General features: G+C 42.3%; 1 protein-coding gene across 1 annotated transcript; it reads left to right on the top strand.

The window, feature by feature from the left end:
* Positions 1-1,918: 1,918 nt before the first annotated feature.
* On the top strand, positions 1,919-5,158 carry LOC311270199 (amine sulfotransferase-like; the record flags this gene model as incomplete). Its single annotated transcript, XM_084374943.1, has 7 exons — positions 1,919-2,067; positions 3,203-3,213; positions 3,292-3,500; positions 3,630-3,756; positions 3,952-4,046; positions 4,785-4,959; positions 5,040-5,158. 7 exons carry the CDS (start codon positions 1,919-1,921, stop codon positions 5,156-5,158), a joined length of 885 nt encoding a protein of 294 aa, XP_084231069.1.
* Positions 5,159-20,466: the final 15,308 nt, after the last annotated feature.

The raw sequence follows: 20,466 nt of genomic DNA, 5'->3' as shown, positions 1-20,466 counted from the left end.
TACCTCTACATTTTTTTATCTGCCTTACTCATTAATCTCTCTGTCTGTTTGTGCCCCATCTTTCCATATCTCCCCGCTGTCATTCTTTGTTTCCTTTCTTTTATCTACGGTTCACATCAAACACTGGCACCAGATTGATTCTCATGTGAACAAGGCTGCAGTGGGGGGCCAGGGACCTCTTCCCCGGGCTTTGAAGCTCCTTCCCATCCTGGTCACTGCTTCTTAGAACCCCCCCACCCCAACCGGACAAAAAACGAAAAACGCACTCCACTTCTCAACTCTTTCCACTCTTGGAAATATCAAAACAAAACGTTTACACTGTCAAGTCAGAGGCAAACAACCCATACAACCTACAAATGTATCTTTTTTTTGCATAAAGCAGAAATCAGCCCAACACTTGAAAACTTGTGTGTAGTTATACATCATATGTGTAGTTCAGGTCACAATTCAAGCAGGATCAAAAATGATTTGTCTCTCTCTGTTCACTACAAAGAAGTTTTTCCTGAAATAAGGTCCCATGGAGCAAACCAGAAGAGATGTGACTTTAGCTCTCTATGGGACATCATTTCTTATTTATCCAGCGATGAGGTCGGAGCTTTACAGGTTACTTTCACAAAATCATCTACTTCAGCCAATTTCATATTTGGCGTATAAGTGGAGTGTAAAATAGAGCCATAGCGACCTAATGTTAGCGTTTAGCTAGCTAACGTCTATCCAAAGGCTCAAAAATGTTTAAAACACTATATAAAAAAAATGCAAAACTATTAACAATAGTTAAACAATAGCAATAGCAAACTGTGTTACGGATGAAAAAACACTGATTTTACACTTGATTTTGGATCATTGCAGAAAAAAAGCTCTTTGGCAAACACAAGTCTTTGATACTTTACAGACGAACACAACTTATACAGTGTAAATGAAAAATGCGGTGAGGAAGTGGTTACCACCCACTTAAGATATTTACACATTTTGTTCTACTATAAAGCGCTTATGTGTCTTAAAAATGGCGGTTGCTAACAAGTGGCTAAATGAGACAACAGAAGCTTTCGGGGAAATTACACCGAACACGGAGACTCATCTACTCACTAGTCCGTCTTTACAGGCCGACTATAGATAAAAACTGTTCAAACTTTAACTTTGCAACTTGTGGATTTATCAATTTACAGAAAACGTGTGCAGTAATTGTGTAGTAAGACGCTTAATGGCGGTGACGTTGAAGTCATGCAACAGCAATGTAGTCTGTTCATTGCCTAACATTAGCTTTTTACTACTACGTGTAAGTATCATACACTTGTGTTTTGCAATAATCCAAAATCCCAATTAAAAAATCCCTTTTTGTCAAGGGAACCAGGGAGATGCTAACTTCCGGGTTATCCTACACAAATACGTCATCCCTACACCAATCTATACCCCGTCTGCCTACTAAAGATCGATTCTAGCGTCAATTGGATCAATACAAAGGGATTAGTTTCAGTATTTCTCTTCTACTTTTTACCCACATATTTGTATTTTATCAACGGGCAGAGTTGTCCAAAAATGTGTCTTGAACACATGAAAGCCTCCACTGATGTGCTGTCGTGTGGAAATAATGGCTAAACGACATAAGCGCATAATTTGGAGCTATTGTACAGATGTAAATGAAAACATTGCGAACTGTGATGCGTGTATGAGGCTGTTTACTGCTTTGGCATCGCCACAAACGTGTTTAAACACACAAAAACAACATGAGAAAAAAAGGGCTGCGGCGTGCTCATATCCTCTGGCTTTAAACAGTCATGTGAAGGTGTGGCTTGTGAAGCAAGTTGTTTCACCTGTTTCCCAGGTTTGAAATCAAATATACTGTACTATATATACAGTATACAGTACAGACTATTCAGACTAAAAATACTTTCAAGAATCTGCTCTCATTTTAGCATCGATGGATTCTCTGGACTATGTTAGCCCTTACCTGTTCAGGCACAAAAGGAGAAACTTTTTGACGAAGGACATAATGCGACCGAAGGACTTGGACGCCCTCCTGCATGTTGAGATCCATCCTACTGATATCTTCCTCATCACATACCCCAAGTAAGGTCAGTTGCTTGCATCATTTTCTGTGAAGTACAACAAAGATCAACACGTGCTTAGTTTGGAATTATAGCTTGTTTGTCTGTTTGTTTGTCTTTATTTATTTCGAACATGTAAACAGTGAAAACGAAGACAAGATCAGGTAAATAATAAATAAATAAACAATAAACAACTAAATAACTAAATTGTTAAACGGATAAAACAAATAGATAACAAAAAAACGTAAACAAAAAAAGACAGAAATTTGGATCCTCCACACGTTTCACATGCTCGAAAGGGGGTAGGAGGAAGTATAAACTTATCTGGTCATACCCCTTATATATACTCATATATAAGGTTAAATTATCAGTATTATATTATTAATATATCAATATTTAAAAAAGAAGCTATGCTGGATATAGATACAAGGTACTATCTAAAGTGTATATAAATATGTATGATACAACTACAATGCATATTACAAAAGCTATATATTAATGTCATTATGTAGTATAATGTATACATAATGTATAAATGCCTATAAATATGTATAAATACACTGTTTACAAATACAATGTTATAAATATTTAAAATGTTTATAAATGGGTATAAATATGCATAAACACCAATACAGTGTACATAGGCATATACACACACATGCACACATACAAACACATACACATATATACACACATACATGCACATATGCACATATACATACACACATATACACACTGCACATATATTTACAGTTAATGAGGCTCTTCCAGATTCCTGTATCTTGCAAATTTGATATCCCTGTATTTATCTTTAAACTGTCGTAAATTTTGGCTTTTCTGTACTTCCACACTTAACCCTTTCCACAATTTAACGCCACAAATGGAAATACAAAAGCTGTTTTCTGTGGTGCGGGTGCGGCAAACCTTTAAGTTTAATTGTCCCCTTAGCAAATATCTCCCCTCCTCTTCGGAAAACGTTTCCTGTATGTTTTTAGTCATAGCGAGGCATGAGCGTTACAGTTAGTCTCCAGATGTTCAGCAAATAACCTCGTAAACACACTCGTTACCATTGTTACTCAGCCTTTCTGTAGAGCTGTTTCATTGTTAAATCATTGAATTTTGTTTTATGAAATAAATTTCCCCTTACATTTTTTCAGAGGCCCCTCAGGTTCATCCTGGTGCAGGCGGGTGGATGTTGCTTTATCGGAAATGCTGAGTAATGCTTGGATATTTTTTTTATTTGTAGGAACAGCGTGGATGCAGCAGATCCTGGTCCAGATCATGGAAGCTGCACTACCTGGCTGGGAAGGAGATGGCACCAACAGGGTTAAAGTTCCTTGGCTGGAGGAGAGATCGCTAGACGACCCTTTCCGCGAAAGGCCTGCACCTCGAATCTTTGGCTCACATCTCCCACCTGACATGTTGCCTGTCGGAGTGAAAGATAAGCGAGTCAAGGTATCAGTTTGCTATTACTCCAGCCTTGAGTCAAGCATCCAGCTGTGACCCAGTACACAAATAAAGAAGCCTTTCTTGAGCGGTTAAAATAACACTGTAATTAGATATATGCACATATTTTTCCTTTAGGTTGTATATGTTTGGAGGAACCCCAAAGATGTCCTGGTGTCCATGTACCACTTTGCCCATAGCTGGGTCCTTCTGGAAACACCCAAGAGCTTTGAGGATTTCTATCAGCAGTTCCTGGATGGTGATGGTAGGTAACAGGATAGCTGGATAACACCTATGCTTTTTTGTTTTCTTTTGCATTTGTACATGGATTGCCTGATTTTATTTGTCTTTTCAAAGGAGAAAACGCAAGCTAATTTCCTTCATCTTCACATACGCAAAACCTCTCACTCACCTTTTGCGGTTGTATTCATCGCTGACATTCACATTTTTGCTTCAACAGTTTACATGGGATCGTGGTTTGATCATGTGAGAGAATATTGCGCAGCACGAGACGAACTGGACGTCCACTTTGTGCAGTATGAGCAGATGTTGAAGGTCGGATATTTGAACATGACAAGAATTTATGATTGAGATGCAGATTTTTGTGCTTCATTCAATGTAAACATCCATTTTTCTGTCCCGAGCCTTTTTTTTATAAATTTATAAAACATATAGTGAAAGTAATCATCCCTTGGAGTCGTGTTACCGTCCGACAAAAGTCTATTATTTTGGAATAAAAATCACACGGATGACATCACTTTTCATCCCTTCACCTTTGACGTATTTCCCGAAGAACTATATCTTTTCAGTTATGAGAAAGAAATGTTCACATTAACTCAAGATTTCATATGAAGCTTTTACTTTTATCTTTATTATAGGGGGAAGAGTAGATTACAAATGGATTGAATAACATGATTAAGTGAGTTTTACATGATTGACAACATACGGTTTGATGCCCTGTAGCAGCCATTTTGTAAAATGTATTCTTTCTTGAATATTGTCATTGGCGTTATTTTCCTTGTTTTTATTGTGTATTCATGGAGTCAATGAGTTATTGAATAATGTGGTCTCAGTTTAAAGGAGCTATTTGTGAGAAGAAGTAGATTTTTTAGTTTCCTTCCAAACGCTACAATCCCAAAAATAGCACCTTCAAATGTAAGAAAAGGAAGTCAAATTTCAGACATTTTTGCCCTTCATAAGTGGACGTTTCTGTAGAATGAACCTTTAACATAATTTTATAAATTCAGCAAATAATGCCATATTTAAATATGAATCAACATCTGTTGTTGACAGGACCTCAGAGGGGAAGTTGTGAAGCTTTGTGCTTTTCTGGGAAAAGTCTTGACAGATGAAGCCATTGATCGTGTTGTGGAGATGTCCACCTTCAAAAACATGAAGACCAACCCAAAAGCAAACTACAAGGACTTGGTTGAAATCGGCCGCTACAAGACGGAAACCATGCGCAAAGGTTTGTCTCCACGCTGACGTCTCCTCTGTACCTCAGCGCAGACACACATCATTTCTGACTTTCTTTCTATGTCTGAACAGGTAAAGCAGGTGACTGGAAGAATGTCTTCACAGTTGCTCAAGACGAACATTTTGACAACGTCTTCAAGGACAGGGTGAGCGACCTGCCTCTCAGCTGCACCTGGGAGACCAAAGAGTAACCGCCTCTTAGAGAGTCGACCTCAGCATGAGCTTTTGTTTTCATTTTTCTCAACACCTTCATTCTTAGCGAATGCCTCCTCCGACCCTTTTATGTACGCAACCTTCAACCAGATCCAGCTGCGAATCGCTGTCGGATCACCTTTTTATCGGAAAAATCAATGGGACTTTTATTTCCGGCACAAGGAGAGCCCAAAATAACTCCTCCCACTTTGCAACTCTATAAAATGGAAGTGAATGGGGCGAAATATAAAAATAAATTCATGTTAAAATGTGCTACTTTGGCTCTGATGCAGCATGCAGTCTGCAAAATAACTGGTAAATAAATAAAGTATAAAGTGGAAGTATACTGTAAAGTAGTAGGAAATTGAAATACTATTTTTGTATTATTTTAATGAATTAGCTTTAGTTGTCGGAGCTGTGAGAGAGTTCCTGAAAGAACAATTGTGGTAAATTAAAAGATAATTGCCCGCTGATGAGCGTAAATCTGTAAATTGGACTGACACACTGATACAAAAGCAGAAATGAATGATCAGTTAACCATACAAGTGGTACGATAGATCAACAATCCATTGTCTTGACTGGTATTTAAAGCACCAGTTGATGCTTGTACTATGTTAATATTTCAACCATTTATTTTCCTGCATTTTCTTTCACTTTTCCTCTCTGAAGAGTTCAAGTGTGTTTCATAGTTTTGAGCACAAAGAAGTTTGAAGAATATAACCATTATATAGGCATGGTCATTGTGTTGATTTTACACCTCTCGTCTAGCCGGGGCTTTGATGAGCCGTCAATAAATCCACCGGAAACAAGTGATGTTGTGACTCTTTTTTTCAATTGGACGGTCAAGCATGAAGTTCAGCCCTGGGACAGCCTTGTGCCTCACTGCGCCAGTATTGTCAATTTCCTGACTGCGTGAAGACATACAACCCACATAACTTATTTTTTTAACAGCGAGGCCCTTTGAGAGCGTCCGTGGCTGAACCATATTTAACCTTTCCGTGTCAGACCACCCGCTAGTGGCTGGGCCTCTGGCGGCCCATTCACCACCCCAGTGGCACCGACAAGCTAGCCGAATATGATATAGAGCCGGGTCGCAGACGAACTGCACGATTTATTCCCCACGAAACCCAAACATCTTTAGAAGATGTGTTGTGCGCTGCCTCACAAAGGCTCTGTAGGCCACAATGCCACAGCAGCGGTATAAATTACCTTCAGTTTGAGGTGGTTTTATGTAGAGAACGTCCATGTCCTACTCTTCCCATGATAAATAAAAGCACTTTTTCCCAGGTTATATCACACACAGGGGGTCTAGCAGTGTGAGGGGAGGGAAGCAGGAGCTATGTCATTGATTCTGTCATTTTTTTCTCATGTTTAGTTTTGGTAGGACGAGTTATAGACTACTGAAAGTAATGTTTAAAACTCTGTTGGTAAAGTAAACCTGAATATTATGAAGGGAACAATAAAGTGATCATGATAATAAATGTATTAATTCTGGGGCACAGAAAAAATAGGTGATTTTTACTATTAAGTTGCCATTAGGGCTGCAAGTAATGATTATGTTCATTATCAATTAATCTACAGATGATATCTTCAATTATTTTTTCAAAAAAAGCCACAAGATAATAGTGGCTATTATAACCAAGATCTGCCACGTTGTGCACTCAAGACTTTCGCTGACCGAGCTGGCTAACTTCTGGTTTAGCACCCGGCTAACATGAATGGGGATAAAATAATTTAATCATGTGGCTCTTCTAGACATTCCTAATTTTACTGGACCGAATGGCTCCAGCTATGACAGTGAAACAAGTCATTTCGCGGTGGTTGTGACGCTTCTTTCACAATCTTAGCTCATGGGAAAAAGTCTTTATGGGCCGCAGCGCGTCACTTTACGATGTAATTACACGGGTTGGCCTCTATGAAAACTGGCCTCAAAGCCAGGGGTCTTCTTGGGGGCTTGGTGTAGCCCGACTTTAACAACACAGAAAATTGATCAGTGATCAATACGAGAATCAACATAGAAAAAGGTGACTCTTTTCATGAGATTTGTTGACAGTAAGAAAAAACACATAACCGGACTTATACTTTAAATGTTTGCACAGAGAGAAGAAGTGTGTAATCCATGATCCACGCCTCTTGTTAGGAAAGTGCTCTAATTTTCCAGCTGGACTTAAATTCATCAGTCAGCCTATTCTCACTCTCTCGCTCCTTCTTCATCACTGTGTCGCCTTGTCATGACCTTTCCCGACTGACACTCAGCAGTCCCAGATGACCGCAGGACTGCGGGACAATCCCAGTAGGTTAATAATTACTCTGAGTCCACAGTGAAGGAAGCCTGACCCCAAACACGGCACAGCAAGGAATGGGCAGCCCACGGCACCGCTGATAAATGAGCGACAGCTACTTTTCTCATCTGTGTGTGTTTTGAAAGGAGAGTGGGCAACATACCTTCAAAGTGTTGCTGTTTTTGCACAATTGTAGTAGCACAAAGACTTTGGGAATGAAAGTAAAGGCATGTTGGGAAGGGATTTAGAGATAATTTGGATCTCTGCAGCATCACATATTGTAGCTATCAGAGACTCTATAGGTCTGATGCGCTTATTACAGTATGAATGTTGCTTGGAAAAACAAGAATTTTTTTGCTGATAACGACTTCAGATATCTTTTTATTTGTACTTTTTATTTGGGGGTTTCTGCGTTCAACAGCGAGAATACAGCACGGAGATGTCAGAGCTGCGTGGAGGTAAAGTACGACAGAGAGAAGAGAGAAAGTCCAGCAGAGAGAAAGTGACAGAGCGACGCAGAAGCGGCGAGGCAGAGGCCGTGGCTTCTCTCAGAGATGAACATTAATAATACGACGAGCCACAATAGGAGCACTGAGATCAGAGAGATCACCTCCATTGTCCCGCCATCTCCTACTGACACCGACCGCTCTGGTGAAGGAAGAATAAGAAGAATAGCGGAGCATAACCTGGCCGCTCACCATGCCCCTCTTTTTAAAATACATAATGGCCTGTGGTCCTCTGCTATGCCTTTTAAGTGTGTGTTGTGTTGGAGACAAGATGTGCAGAGACGTCGAGGTAAAGGCCACGTTTCAGCTCAATGCCGCCACTGAATTACGGTGGGATTTCTGCTTGTGGGAGTTGCTGTGATCTCAGTTTCAGGGAGTCGTGCTTCCATTTACATTTAGACGTGCAGTGATTTTTATATTAATGTTCAGTTGACATGAACTGATACAAACAAATAAGCCTCTGAAACATTCAGAGAATAAAGTCTGAACTTTGAGCATGTTTAATAAATAGTTTATGGCGCACTACAATGTAACAGTAAGCAGATGTAATTATTTTTATTAACAATTATATTAAAAACAACAAGGAGTGAATGTAAAATGCATAGTTCGAGTCTCTATGGACTGAGCTACTGCCGACCCCAAAGCACTCAGATGCTTTCACGTGAAAAAACACCATTTTATGAAGACCTTCCTGTCCTTAAACCTTATTTTGTTGTTGAGTGAGAAAATTTCCTGTTTCTAATTGAAATCAACTAGTTGAAAAGATGTTGTAGAAAAGACTGAGATAAGAACTCTAAACAGTTTTCAGAGAGATTTTGGGGGGTGGATGTAGCTCAAGAGGTAGAGCGGGTTCGATTCCCCGGATCCCCCCCGGCTGCAAGTCAAAGCACTCTTGAGCGAGATACTAAACCCCACAATTGCTCCTGATGAGCAGGTCAGCGTCTTGCATGGCAGCCTCTGCCATCGGTGTAGGAATGTGCGTGTGAATTTCCTCCAGTGATGTCACTCATTGGGTAAGTTGCATTGTGGGTAATGCAGGCACCAGGTTTTGAAAAGGAAGAGGAGTGTGTGGAATATAACAGGTGATATTTCTGGTTCTGCTGTACTGATTTTCATCATTTGTATTTAAACTGTCCATAATAATTCAAAACCTGGTGCCTACATTACCCACAATGCAACTTAGTCACTGAGTGACATCACTGGAGGCAATAAGAGTTGCCCTTTAAGGAGAGTACTCCATCACTGGCAGAGAGATGTGTTTTAAATCAGCAGAAAGTAGAATTAGAGGTTATCTCTACATATGTAATCAGTTGAGCTCTGATGCTCGCTGTATGAGCACATATTTAATTTTCAGGATGTCTGATGAGAGGCTGAGTGCAGGCTGAAGTCTCCGCGAGGCCCCGAGGTGCTTCAGAACAGCACGATGAAGGGTGGAGCAGTGTCAATAGAGCAGAGGTTCAGTGGCTGACCAGGGGAATCCCTGTGGTCATTAATCATAGGACTGGACAGACATGTTACTCTGAGGTGGACAGGTCTGGGCTACTGGACTACAACACGTCCTTGACCTTATCTTAGCTCTTATCTACTTTTATCTTCTATTTTCATGGTTTTCTTAGCTTATCTTTCTCTTTACGCTCTTGATTGTAGTCATTTTTTTTGTTGCACATTTTATTGCATCTTCACTGTAAAAACGTGTGTGGGACACATTTTGATTGATTGATTGATTAACTGCTGGGAGAAGACAGGTCTCTCTTCTGCTGATAGGACACCGATCACAGAGGGCACTGTCGCAATTTAGCTTTTCTGATGTTATTGGCCCCTAAATCAGTGTGAGCCCTAAAGCAATGTTGTTCTTAGATTGGGTCATGACCCTCAAGGTGGGTCACAGGAAGATTGGTATGGATTACTCTCGAAAGGTTGGTATCCGAAGTCAGAAAATAACAGTTCTTGTGTTGTCTATATGTGCCCGAAATAAAGAAAGATGACGAAGCAAAGAATCCAATAATTACCACTGAGTTCAGAACTTCCTGTCCCATTACTATTCTCCATCCGTCTTCGTCTTTTCCCCTCCCGTGTTTCCTCTCTTGATGCTTTCATGTTATCTTCCTTTCTTGAAGGAGTGTTTATTCAAAGCCTGATGGACCTGAAGGCCGCCGCACTCCAAGTGTTAAAGCTCAGCCTTCCGTCTAAGCGCAGCCACTTTGGCAAATAAAGAAGATGAATGTGTGCAAATCTGAAAGCAAACAGCCGAGATTGTCAGCACCGCGGGAACACGATCGGGGCCGTGTGAATGATGATGTCGCTTAACTCGCTGACAGATCACTTAGTGGGCTTGAGAAGGCGGCTTTCAGATTCTCCTCTCCTCTCTCCTCTCCTCTCCTCTCCTCTCAAGGGATGGAGCTTTCGTCCAGAGCCATTTTTCAGCCAATTTATTTCTTGATGCGGTCTAACCTGGGGCATCTCCCGCTGGGGAGGCTTTATGTGGTGATTAATGACGGGTATTTAGCCCAGGTACCTGGGGGAGCTGGAGCCCATCTGCACAACACTGACAGGTACAACACTGCACTCCAGGACCAGACAGGACAGGCCAGGCCTGCAGCAGACTGGAGAGTGGCAGACAGGTGTGATGAGTGTCACTGTGACTCCGCCAAGCACGGTTACATGTTTCTGCTGCCAAGTGTTTGCTGCCTTGTTTAAACAACTTGAGTTTAAACTTTTAAAATTTTTGAAGATCAAATTCCTGGTATCTGTTTTCATTTCTGTCTCCCTTTATCTCACGTGTTCCTCATGGTTTCCCCTGCTTACTTCCAGAGCATCACATGAAAGAGCAAGAGGACCCGCTGGCTGAGGCCAGATGATTTAGACATCTATTATACGCTTGAACGCCTTGTCTTCTTCACTCCATCATAGAGCATCCCTCAGCAGAACAGGCCCAGATGCCAGAAGGACCCTAATGAGATTAGGCTGCGGACAGGTTGGTGGCCAGTAGCTGTCACAACTACTCTGTCTGTGTGTGGAGAGATTAATGTGCGAGTGTGCGTTTGCATGAAGGCGTACTTGTGTGAGCTTGTGCCAGCGCAACGGTACACGAGTCTGTGCGAGTGAGCGAGTGTGCGCGCGAGCTGCCACGTTGATGGTGATTAATGAGCGAGGTAATCCATAGTCTCGTTCTGTCAGTGATAGACACATCAGCAGACCCCCAGAGCCTGATGAACAGACTGTGCAGCTCCATCAGTCAGAGCACACAAACATAAACACACATTCACACACAGGTAGCACAAATAAAAAACGCCAGTGTGACAGACTCTTGGTTGTACTCCAGTTCATTATCAGATCAGAAAAATCTCATTATGTCCAGATAATGGATGATTTATCTTGAACAGAGAGCTAGTTTTACTTTTCTTCTAAATCATTAATTGTCCCGCGTGCAGCTTTGTGGACACACACCTCAACACTAAGAGCGAAGGCCGTGGTAATACAATGCTAACGATGGGCTGTTCATAAAGCCGGCAGTCTGCGTGCACAATGCTTGAAACCCTGTGGCCCCAGACTCCTTTGAAGCCCACTGAGATCAAAAAGCAATGCTCCATGGAGCACAGACTAGGTGAGGAGCATGAGCAGAACAAGAGACGAATGGTTGGAAGCGAGGAGGGAGGGACTGAGGACAATGCCTGCAGGACAGGGCTGCTGACTTCCGAAGATAAAATCATATTTTGAGGGCAGGCGTCCAAAACTCCCCGTCTGCCTCCGTCTCCCCTCCTGCCTTCCCTCCTTTCTTCTCTGAATATGGACAATGACTGTTTGCGTTTACAGAACCATAAATCAGAGGTGCCCATTGCCACAGAGCAGCTGGCACGTTTGCCAATAATTATAATTATTAATCATGCCGATTTCACGGTCTTCAGCGGGACGGCAGGAGACTGCACGGGACAGGGTGCGGCTGGCGCCTCCGGACCCGCAAAGCAGGCTGGGAAAGGGAAGAGTGGCCTGTAGACGAGTGGGGGAGGAGGAGAGTGGAAGAGTAGCAGGGATGGAGAACCAGCGGACAGTAGGAACATAAAGGAAAGCTGGAATAAAGTAAAAACCTTATTTACTCAACATGGAGTCAGCAGGGATGACATATTTTTGTCGGCTAACCTGGAAGTTAGCATCACGTTCCCTTGACATAAAGCCTGTGAGATGTCAGAATTTCTGGTTATTACAGAAGATGAACGATGTGGCAAACACAAGCTTATGATACTAACATGTTTTGTTGCTAACGTCAGGTTGTAAACAAACTACAACGTGGTCGTATGATTTCAACATCACCCACACCAAGCTTCTCACTACGCTATAGTATACACACTTTGATATAACTCTATCAATCTACAAGTTGGAAAGTTGAAGTTAGAATAGTTTGCAGCTAAAGTCCGCCTGCAAAGACAGCAGATGAGTGTCCGTGTTCAGTGTGATGATGTTCAATATCCCCAAAAACCTCTGTAGTCTCACTACATCGTGGAACAAAACATGAAAATCTCTTTTGCCTGTGTTAACCACAGACCTTATTTCAGGCAAGTGCAACAATGTTAACTTATTTTACAGGTTTCTGGACTCATTACCAGCACCACAAAACTGTAACTTGTTTGATAATCACATTTGTGGCAGACTCAATCAAAAAGGGACCCAAATGCAGGACACACAGGCAGGCAGGCAGGTAGGAAAACAAGGCAGGCGACAAAAACTGGCAAAGGAAAATATAAAAGAAATACAACAACTGAAGACGCACCACAAAATCACAGGAACACACGAGAACCAGGGAACAGGCACAGGAGCACAGAGGACGCGTGGATGAAAACAGGACCAGCGCGAGGATGACAAAAGACAAAAGAAGAGCGAGGGAACAACACAGGCTTAAATACAAACCAATATAACGCGGGTGCAAGTGGAGAGACACTGGGAACAGGGCAGTGCCTACGATGCTGGTGTGAGACAGGTGTGGGGTGAAATCAGGCTGGGGAGGAGCGAACACAGGAGGGATCAGATCACTGGGAACAAAAGCGAGCAGGAAGTGGAAAGTGACAACAGGACACGAGAGGATGTAACTACAAAATAAAACAGGAAATAGATCCATGACAAATGTGACAAAATATGTGTGTCTGCCAAAGTAACCAAGTCCTTTTTAATGACCGAAGTGGTGTCAAACCATTTATGAATTAATACTCAACAGCTAAAGTACACTACTCAAAATTAGTAAGGGACATTAGGATATGAATGCATATATGCAATAAAAGTCAATTGAAATGTTTTGCATAAAAAAGCAAAAAACAAAATTCCGATGTCACAGAATAAACGATCAAATGAAACACTACAATACTCCTAAATAATCTTGAGCATGTATGTCGTCCTACGTGAAATCAGAAACTGCATCTCGATCCTTAAGAATGTTTTTTATATGTTTGACTTGGACGTGTGTTAGAAACTTTTTCTTTTTCTAAAATGATTTATTCCGTCACTTTACTCCCCAGGCTCATCTTCATCTTATTTTGCTGCAGGAATAGAAAGCTTCAGGTGATTACTCCAAACACCGAGCCTCTGAATGACTTTTGTTTAACTACTCGCATCGATTCCAACAGCTGTCGCCAGCTCCCTCCTCCTACTCAGGCCCTCTGCTAACCAGCTGCCTTACAGAGCCTGGTAAAGCATTGTGAGGTACTGCCAGCTTGTGTCATCTGCCTTTCACTTCCACAATACTGTAAATACGAGGACGACTGCATAATTGGACGGTTAACTAGTGGGAGAAGGTGTTTTCCTTGTTAAAATGCGTGCGTCTAGGGAGGCTGTGTGTAAGAATATGTTTATGTGTACGTGTACGAGCATATGGCCTCGTGTGTGCTTTTATCCATGTGTCTATTGTCGTACTGTATGTATTCATTGGTGTCTCACATGTACATATTGTACACTGAACAGATGGGCGCTGCATGGGTGTGATCAACAGAGACCCGAACGCTGTTTTCACGATCGCCAGTACAAACCCAACGAATGCCGTGAGACCTGCGGGGTCCAGCTCTGGTGTGAGGTCAACACATGTCTGTGCTGGCACAAACACACAATGAACAGATGTGTTATTCAAATCTGGGGACAAATAGCAGCTCAGAGAAGTGATTCATTCTCTGGGAAAAGTGGCGACGCGGCTATTCGGGTGGTCCAAGAGGGAAAAGGACATGAGAACAAAAGTATTTAATCCTTAAAGGAGTCATTTGTAAGATGTGGCCAGAATTTAAGTTTAAAATATTCAAAACGTTATCAAAAGAGTGTGAAGGAACAACAGACAAAGATGTCCACGTGTTGCGTTGCAGGGATGATTCGTAAATTCGACTTTGTACTGCAAGAGGCGACAGTCCAACAAGCTCCTGTAGTGTCAGCTGGGAAATATGCCGGCTTTTAACGTCATTAATGAATAAAATACACACATACAGCTGAGTTTTGAATTCAAATTTCTTTCTTTGACCAAACCAAGGGGGGCATGTCTTTGAACACATTTAATTCAAACTCGACAAAAATGAATAAAACTCACCAAAACAGGCTTGGTTTGTCTTCCCACAGTCACCTCTGGTTTGATCGAAATAAATCCTCTATTCACAGAGCAAGACGTGAGTCAGTCTTGACGGCTTGTAGGACCCGGTCCAGGCTCCACGGCTAACTGAGCCATGAGGCTAACGGAGGCTAGCTACAGCCGAGGATAGCTAGCAAAGAGCAGCAGTTCCCTTTATGTTATGGAGCCACTTTTGAAAATAAAATTTAGATTCTCCTCTATTGTTTAGGAGATATTACCAAAATGATACCGTCGCTTTTGTGCATGATTTTCAAAATTGACATTTGAGGGCTGGTGTTGCTAGGAGACATACTTTAAGGCTGCACGGTGTGCGACCAGCTGGTCCACATCATAACCCTGTAGACACAAACGTTAATCCGATAAGTTTTACACTAATTTAACTAGTGCACGCTGTCCAGACTGTGCAGATACAGCATTTCACTGGCCGAACATCGTTGGACTCAAAAATTTAGTTACACCAATAGAAGTTAATGTAACCTCAAGCAGATGAGGAGCCAAAAAAGGGTTTTATAGCTTTTAACACCTGTTAACAGATTTTAATGTATACATTTGGTGGAATTTGTGAGCCAGTTGTATAACCCCGTTGGTATCTCGTGTTATCTGCGTTTCGTCAGCGATTAGCAGTCTTGGTGGTTGCCAGTTGAGTTGTACAGTATGCACAAACTGGCAACCACGTGAGGGGGCAGATGATTCGGACAGCAGCGGTGTTGTAACCTGAACGCGGTGGTGGGGGGAGAAGGAATGCCATATTTAGAGGCTGAATGTTAAAAATAACACTTTATGCTTTTAATTCACTCATTAAGTGGATGCTAGTTAGCCTGGCATGCTAACATTAAAAATGGTGCCGCTACAATTCAAGTACCCTGTGTATCCCCAAGAACAGTGATTTTTTTTTTCTTCTTTTTTTTAAATTGCAATTTTGACCAAATAAGAAGAGAAGTCAAAACTAACAGAATCACTATTCATACTTATTTTTTCAAATTATATCATGGCTCTAGTTTATTTAGGTCTGGTTTATACCGACAGTGTTTAATCCATCTCTTTCCTTCTCTGTGTCTCCGCAGGAGGTGGGAAAATTGACAGCAGGTTTGATGGATGACCTCCAGCTCAACTCTCCCTCTCCATCTCCATCCTTCCTTCTCCTCCTCTCTCCGTCCCTCTCCTCTGGCTCTCCTTATCCTCTCCATGCATAACACAGCCTCCCCTGGGCAGGCCGGGACAGGGGAGGCCAGACCCAGAAACAAAGCACTCCCTGCCATTCGAATGCCCTCCCCCCGAGCTCCTGTCCTCCAGGGAGAGTGCTCTCTGCTGGGCCGGGGCTGTTAATAAGCTGCTAATGAGGAAACAGACCTCTATTCTCTGCTAACATCAAGACAGATGGACGCACACGACATGTTTGTTTTAAACTTCCTACTGATATGACGGATTAGATGGAAGAAAGGCTCCGATTGGTCTGACTGGAGTTGGAGGCTTGTGATTGGTAGTGGATTTTATGTTGCGGCCAATGTACTGTTATCAACAATTAAAGTAACTTTAATTTGAAGAGAATAAAACAAAGTAATATGATTGTGGAATAAACTAAATAGGACCAGGTTTGCTATTTTTAGTTGCTGTTCTGGAGCTTTCGATCATATCACATGTTCTTCATCAGTAGATGGAGTTCACCTCGTTGTTGGTGAGTTGTAGAGGGTCGTATGAACTGAACCTTAAGCCAACATGCATGAGAGACAGTGCTCAGAAAAAGTGGAAATCTAATGTGATTGATCAGAAGCTCTTGCTACCAAATGGACCTTGAGGGTGGTCAACTCTAAAAGCGGTTTTCCACCAGAGCAGCGCGGTGCTTCGTCAATTCACGTTGGGTGAGGCCCAATAAATTCCCCCTGGACCTCGAAAGCCCCTTTCTGTCACCAACATATAACTTAATCAGGTGAGTATCAGCTACATTATCATCTTCACTGTATCCCCAGCTGCTGGGAGATCTCAAGCCATAGATTGTCCTTGACCTGGTTGTTGAGGTAGTCGTTGTGGTGGTTGTCATACCATATTGGATGCTGTGGGACCAAACTGATAAGGTTTTCTCCCATTTTGACCTGGACATCTGCTAAAAGAAAGGATTTCATTGGTCAAACGTAGACAAGTCGCTCTGTGCTCCTCACCAAGTGTAATGCCATTTTAACAACAGAGCCTCAACTTACCGTTATTTGTGCAACTTTAACTCCAACTTGTTGAACAAAGTCGGAAGTTATTTTCCAGTGTTGATCTCGGACCCATGGTGTTAACATTGTTGATTCAGGAATGAAGTGAAATGATTAATTAATTTGTGGCACATGATCTTAGGGTTTGGGGAATATATAAAGTATCTTCAAATACAAAAGTCTCAAGTCCAAGTGAAGTCACAAATCCTTGAAAGTCCAAGTCGAGTTTCCAATCTTATTTGATTTTGTCAAGTCAAGACTAGTCATCAAATTTGTTCTGGTGACCGTAACACCTGTGGCGAAAGCAATAAAATTACAAATCTTTAACCAGATTTTCGTCCTTGTTAAATTGTTCGCCACAATTTGCCATTTCCAGGAAGAGGATTGTGAATCACTGCATACGTCAGTTTATTTCCATGTAGGTCTTTGCCCTCACCCACTTTCTCTTCACCTCTGTAGCCTCCTTTCTCTCAGCTTGTTGGAGGAAGCAGCATGCTGTAAACTCTGCAGGCCAGATGTGATCCAAAGAGACAACTGATGGTATTAAAGACACCAACAGGACTTGGAAGTGTGCCTTTTCAAACTCTGCATTGTCTACTTAGGTCCATCAGTGCAACAGGAGGACTGACAGGAGGTCCGCACTCAAGTGCCACACTCGCATTGAAACCCCATCCTCTCTCTGTCTCGACAGGAGGCCCATGCAGGGCTGTCTGTGCCAGGCAGGCAGCCTGGCTGTGTCTAGCGGTGGGAGGCATAACAGACAGGTATTGATATGGATTTCTCTGCAGTAGGCCCCAGCAGAGAGCCCGGGGACTGTTAATAGGCCTCTAACGGGATGACCAGCCCGTGGACGGCCCCCACCGACCCCCCAGAGAAGGGGAGATGATAACAGATGGAGGGGGAGAAAGGCGCTCTTCCTGCTTGACGGACAGACGGAGAAAGGTGGAGGGTGGGGTGAGGGTGAGTGACAGCTCTTGGTGGGGCCTTAGAAAGTAACAGTGTTGGTGTATTTGCTGAGGGCAACTTTTCCTCTCAATGGCAGTCTTACCTCTTGTTTGTTGTGCCTTTAAAACAGTTACAATTGGAGGGTTAGCGTGCTGGTTCTGGTGCTAACGAGGAAAAAGACTTTTGAACACAAGATCTGATAAACTGAAGACTACAAGTCTGAAAATTAGAAAAAAAATGGGGATGTAGAGTTAGAAAAAAGGGAGCCTGTCAGTCCGCTGTAGCCTGATAAAAAGAAAATTGGTTACTGGTTATGTTGCATCGAGTACTCTTAAATTGTCCAAATCTGACTCTGAAGACCATAACAAACCCTGATTTTACCCACAAAATCTAACTTTTTTTACTGCATTGCCCCGACGAACTGTGATGAAGTGTTGTGTACTGCTGCTCGACTGCAACAGGGTTGTGGATAGCTTGGCCGTTCTCCCTGGTGGTAGTTAGTGTCATAGTTACCAGCTGCTAGATTCCAGTGCAGCATCCAGTGGCTATTAGCACAGCATCTGCTGCTGCTGACATTCTCAATATAGCAAATCAGAGCACTGCTGCTTTTATGACATGATGTACTAGAGAGAAAGATTGCTGCACAAAGCTACTTTCACTTCTGTTTACACAGAAGGACTGTGTGTTTTATCATATCTTCACAAAAACAAAGGACAATAGCAAACACCCACTGCTGTTGCAACCACAACAAGAGGAGGCATTGCTTTCCCCAGTCGCTATCCCCAAATAATGATGGAATAACTGTGGAGACTGCACCCCGCTGTTAAAGACGGCGAAGGAGAGTGATAGAAACCCGGGTAAAACAAGAGCAAACAGAGGGGCATTGAGGTTTAAACCAAGGCCCAGAATTGTTCAGGGACCTGTCAGGAAACCTTAACTAATACACTGGGTTAAAACACTGTACCAACAAAAAACAAGGACGTTGCATTAAAATCTGGACACAGCGTTGGAGGCGAAGCTGTGCAGACACTTCGTTCACAATGTAAGCCTATGGGAAAAAGTCTTTGGGCCGCAGCGCATCATGTGACGATGTAATTACACGGTTTGACCACCGGGAAAGTCGGCTTCAAACCCTGGTGCTCTGCCTTGGGGCTTGACAAAGACCCACCTGCGAGCTTACCTACGAAAGTGAGGCACCAGAAAGAAGTGAAGCTCGTAGAGAGGCCATCGCCCATAGACATTGTTTTGTCAGAAGGTGTTCAGGATCTAATGGCAGGACACCACACGGGAAAATATACAGACTGTCCAAAGAGTAAGATACACAAAAACATCTCTCTCGATTTTAGTTAGTTTGGGGAAATGTGAACAAAACAACAGAAAAACACGTCTTTTTCTACAAAACAACCAAGCTCGTCATTAGTTTAATCATCGTGGAGTAAATGTGTAAATGTGTTGGTGTCCTGCCTTGTTTGGTTTGATAATTTTATTTTGCAGAACTTTGCTGTGATGTGCAATAAAATCTAGTTATTCTTTGAAATATGCAGTAGTCAAGCATGAAATTACTCTCTGGTAGCAGAAGGGTTCCTCTCTCTCTCTCTTTCTCTCTCTCACTCACTCTCTCTTTCACACACACACACACACACACACACACTGTCAGACATTTTAAATGGTTTATCTGAAACCTCCGATTAAACTGAGACACATAAGATTTAAATATTACAGATGTTCGACCAGGTTTAATGACATGAATGAATTTGAAGATCATCGTTTCCACCACACCGCTACCTCTCTCTCTCTCTCTCTCTCTCTCTCACACACACACACACACACACGGTAGACACACATCCCCCCCCGGCCGATCACTGTGTCCTGTCTGATTGGGTGAGGTCTTCAGGGAGTCATTAAGTACAAAGCGTTAACATCTGCCAGACATTACTGAGCCAGAGCAGTTTTGATTTGTCCATATGATGACTCTGGCCCATACAGACGTTGTTTGTGTGTGTGTGTGTGTGTGTGTGTGTGTGTGTGTGTCTGGCTGCCCACTGCTGCTGTCACTTCTGGTTTCACACCCATGATAATGCCTGTTTATAATTAGAGCTGTGCGTTCCCCGTGTGTTTCCCTCTCCTCGCCGGTGCCGCGTTCACACCGCTGAGCTTTGCCAGGCGGAGCTGGTGCGGACCGGCCGTCTTCACAGCAACATGGTGAGATCATTGTTGCTCTGAGATCTTTGCGCTGAGATGCTTCTGGTAAATTCTGCTTTTGCTTTGCTTTAAGTAGCACTGATGTCTCATCAGCTTGGGGGTTGCTGTTCTTTGGTTGATCTTGCTCACTGACGTTCATCCAGCTCCAAGAAAACACACTTCTTATTGCAATTAAAATGTTGAACTATTATATTATATATTTTTTATCATTATATGAATCTATTTATTCCAATGTAATTTGTGGATTAACTTAAATTAAGTCTGTGTGTGTAATTTTTTTCTCTTTTAGAATAGAAATTAAAGCACAAAATTGTCTATTAATAAATGATTGCCATATTTTGGTATTATGTTGCTGAATGAACACTGTCTTTCCTGTCCAGGACCAGGATTTGTTTCCACGGTAGCTTAAGTCAGAATAAGGGAATATAATTCTACATTTAGGGAAATAAATGTATCCGCTTTGTTGACAAATGTTAGAATAAAAGATTGGTACCACTTTTATGTCTGTGTATTTAGTATAAACTTAGCCAGGAGATGACTGAGCTTAGCTTAACAGAAATGTTGTTCCTAACAACACCTCTAAAG

The sequence above is a fragment of the Pagrus pagrus genome (genome assembly GCF_965226575.1).
Source record: "Pagrus pagrus genome assembly, chromosome: 15".
In the NCBI taxonomy this organism is placed as follows: domain Eukaryota; kingdom Metazoa; phylum Chordata; class Actinopteri; order Spariformes; family Sparidae; genus Pagrus; species Pagrus pagrus.
The sequence above is the reverse complement of the archived record's forward strand: the minus strand, read 5'-3'. Positions and strand labels throughout refer to the sequence as shown.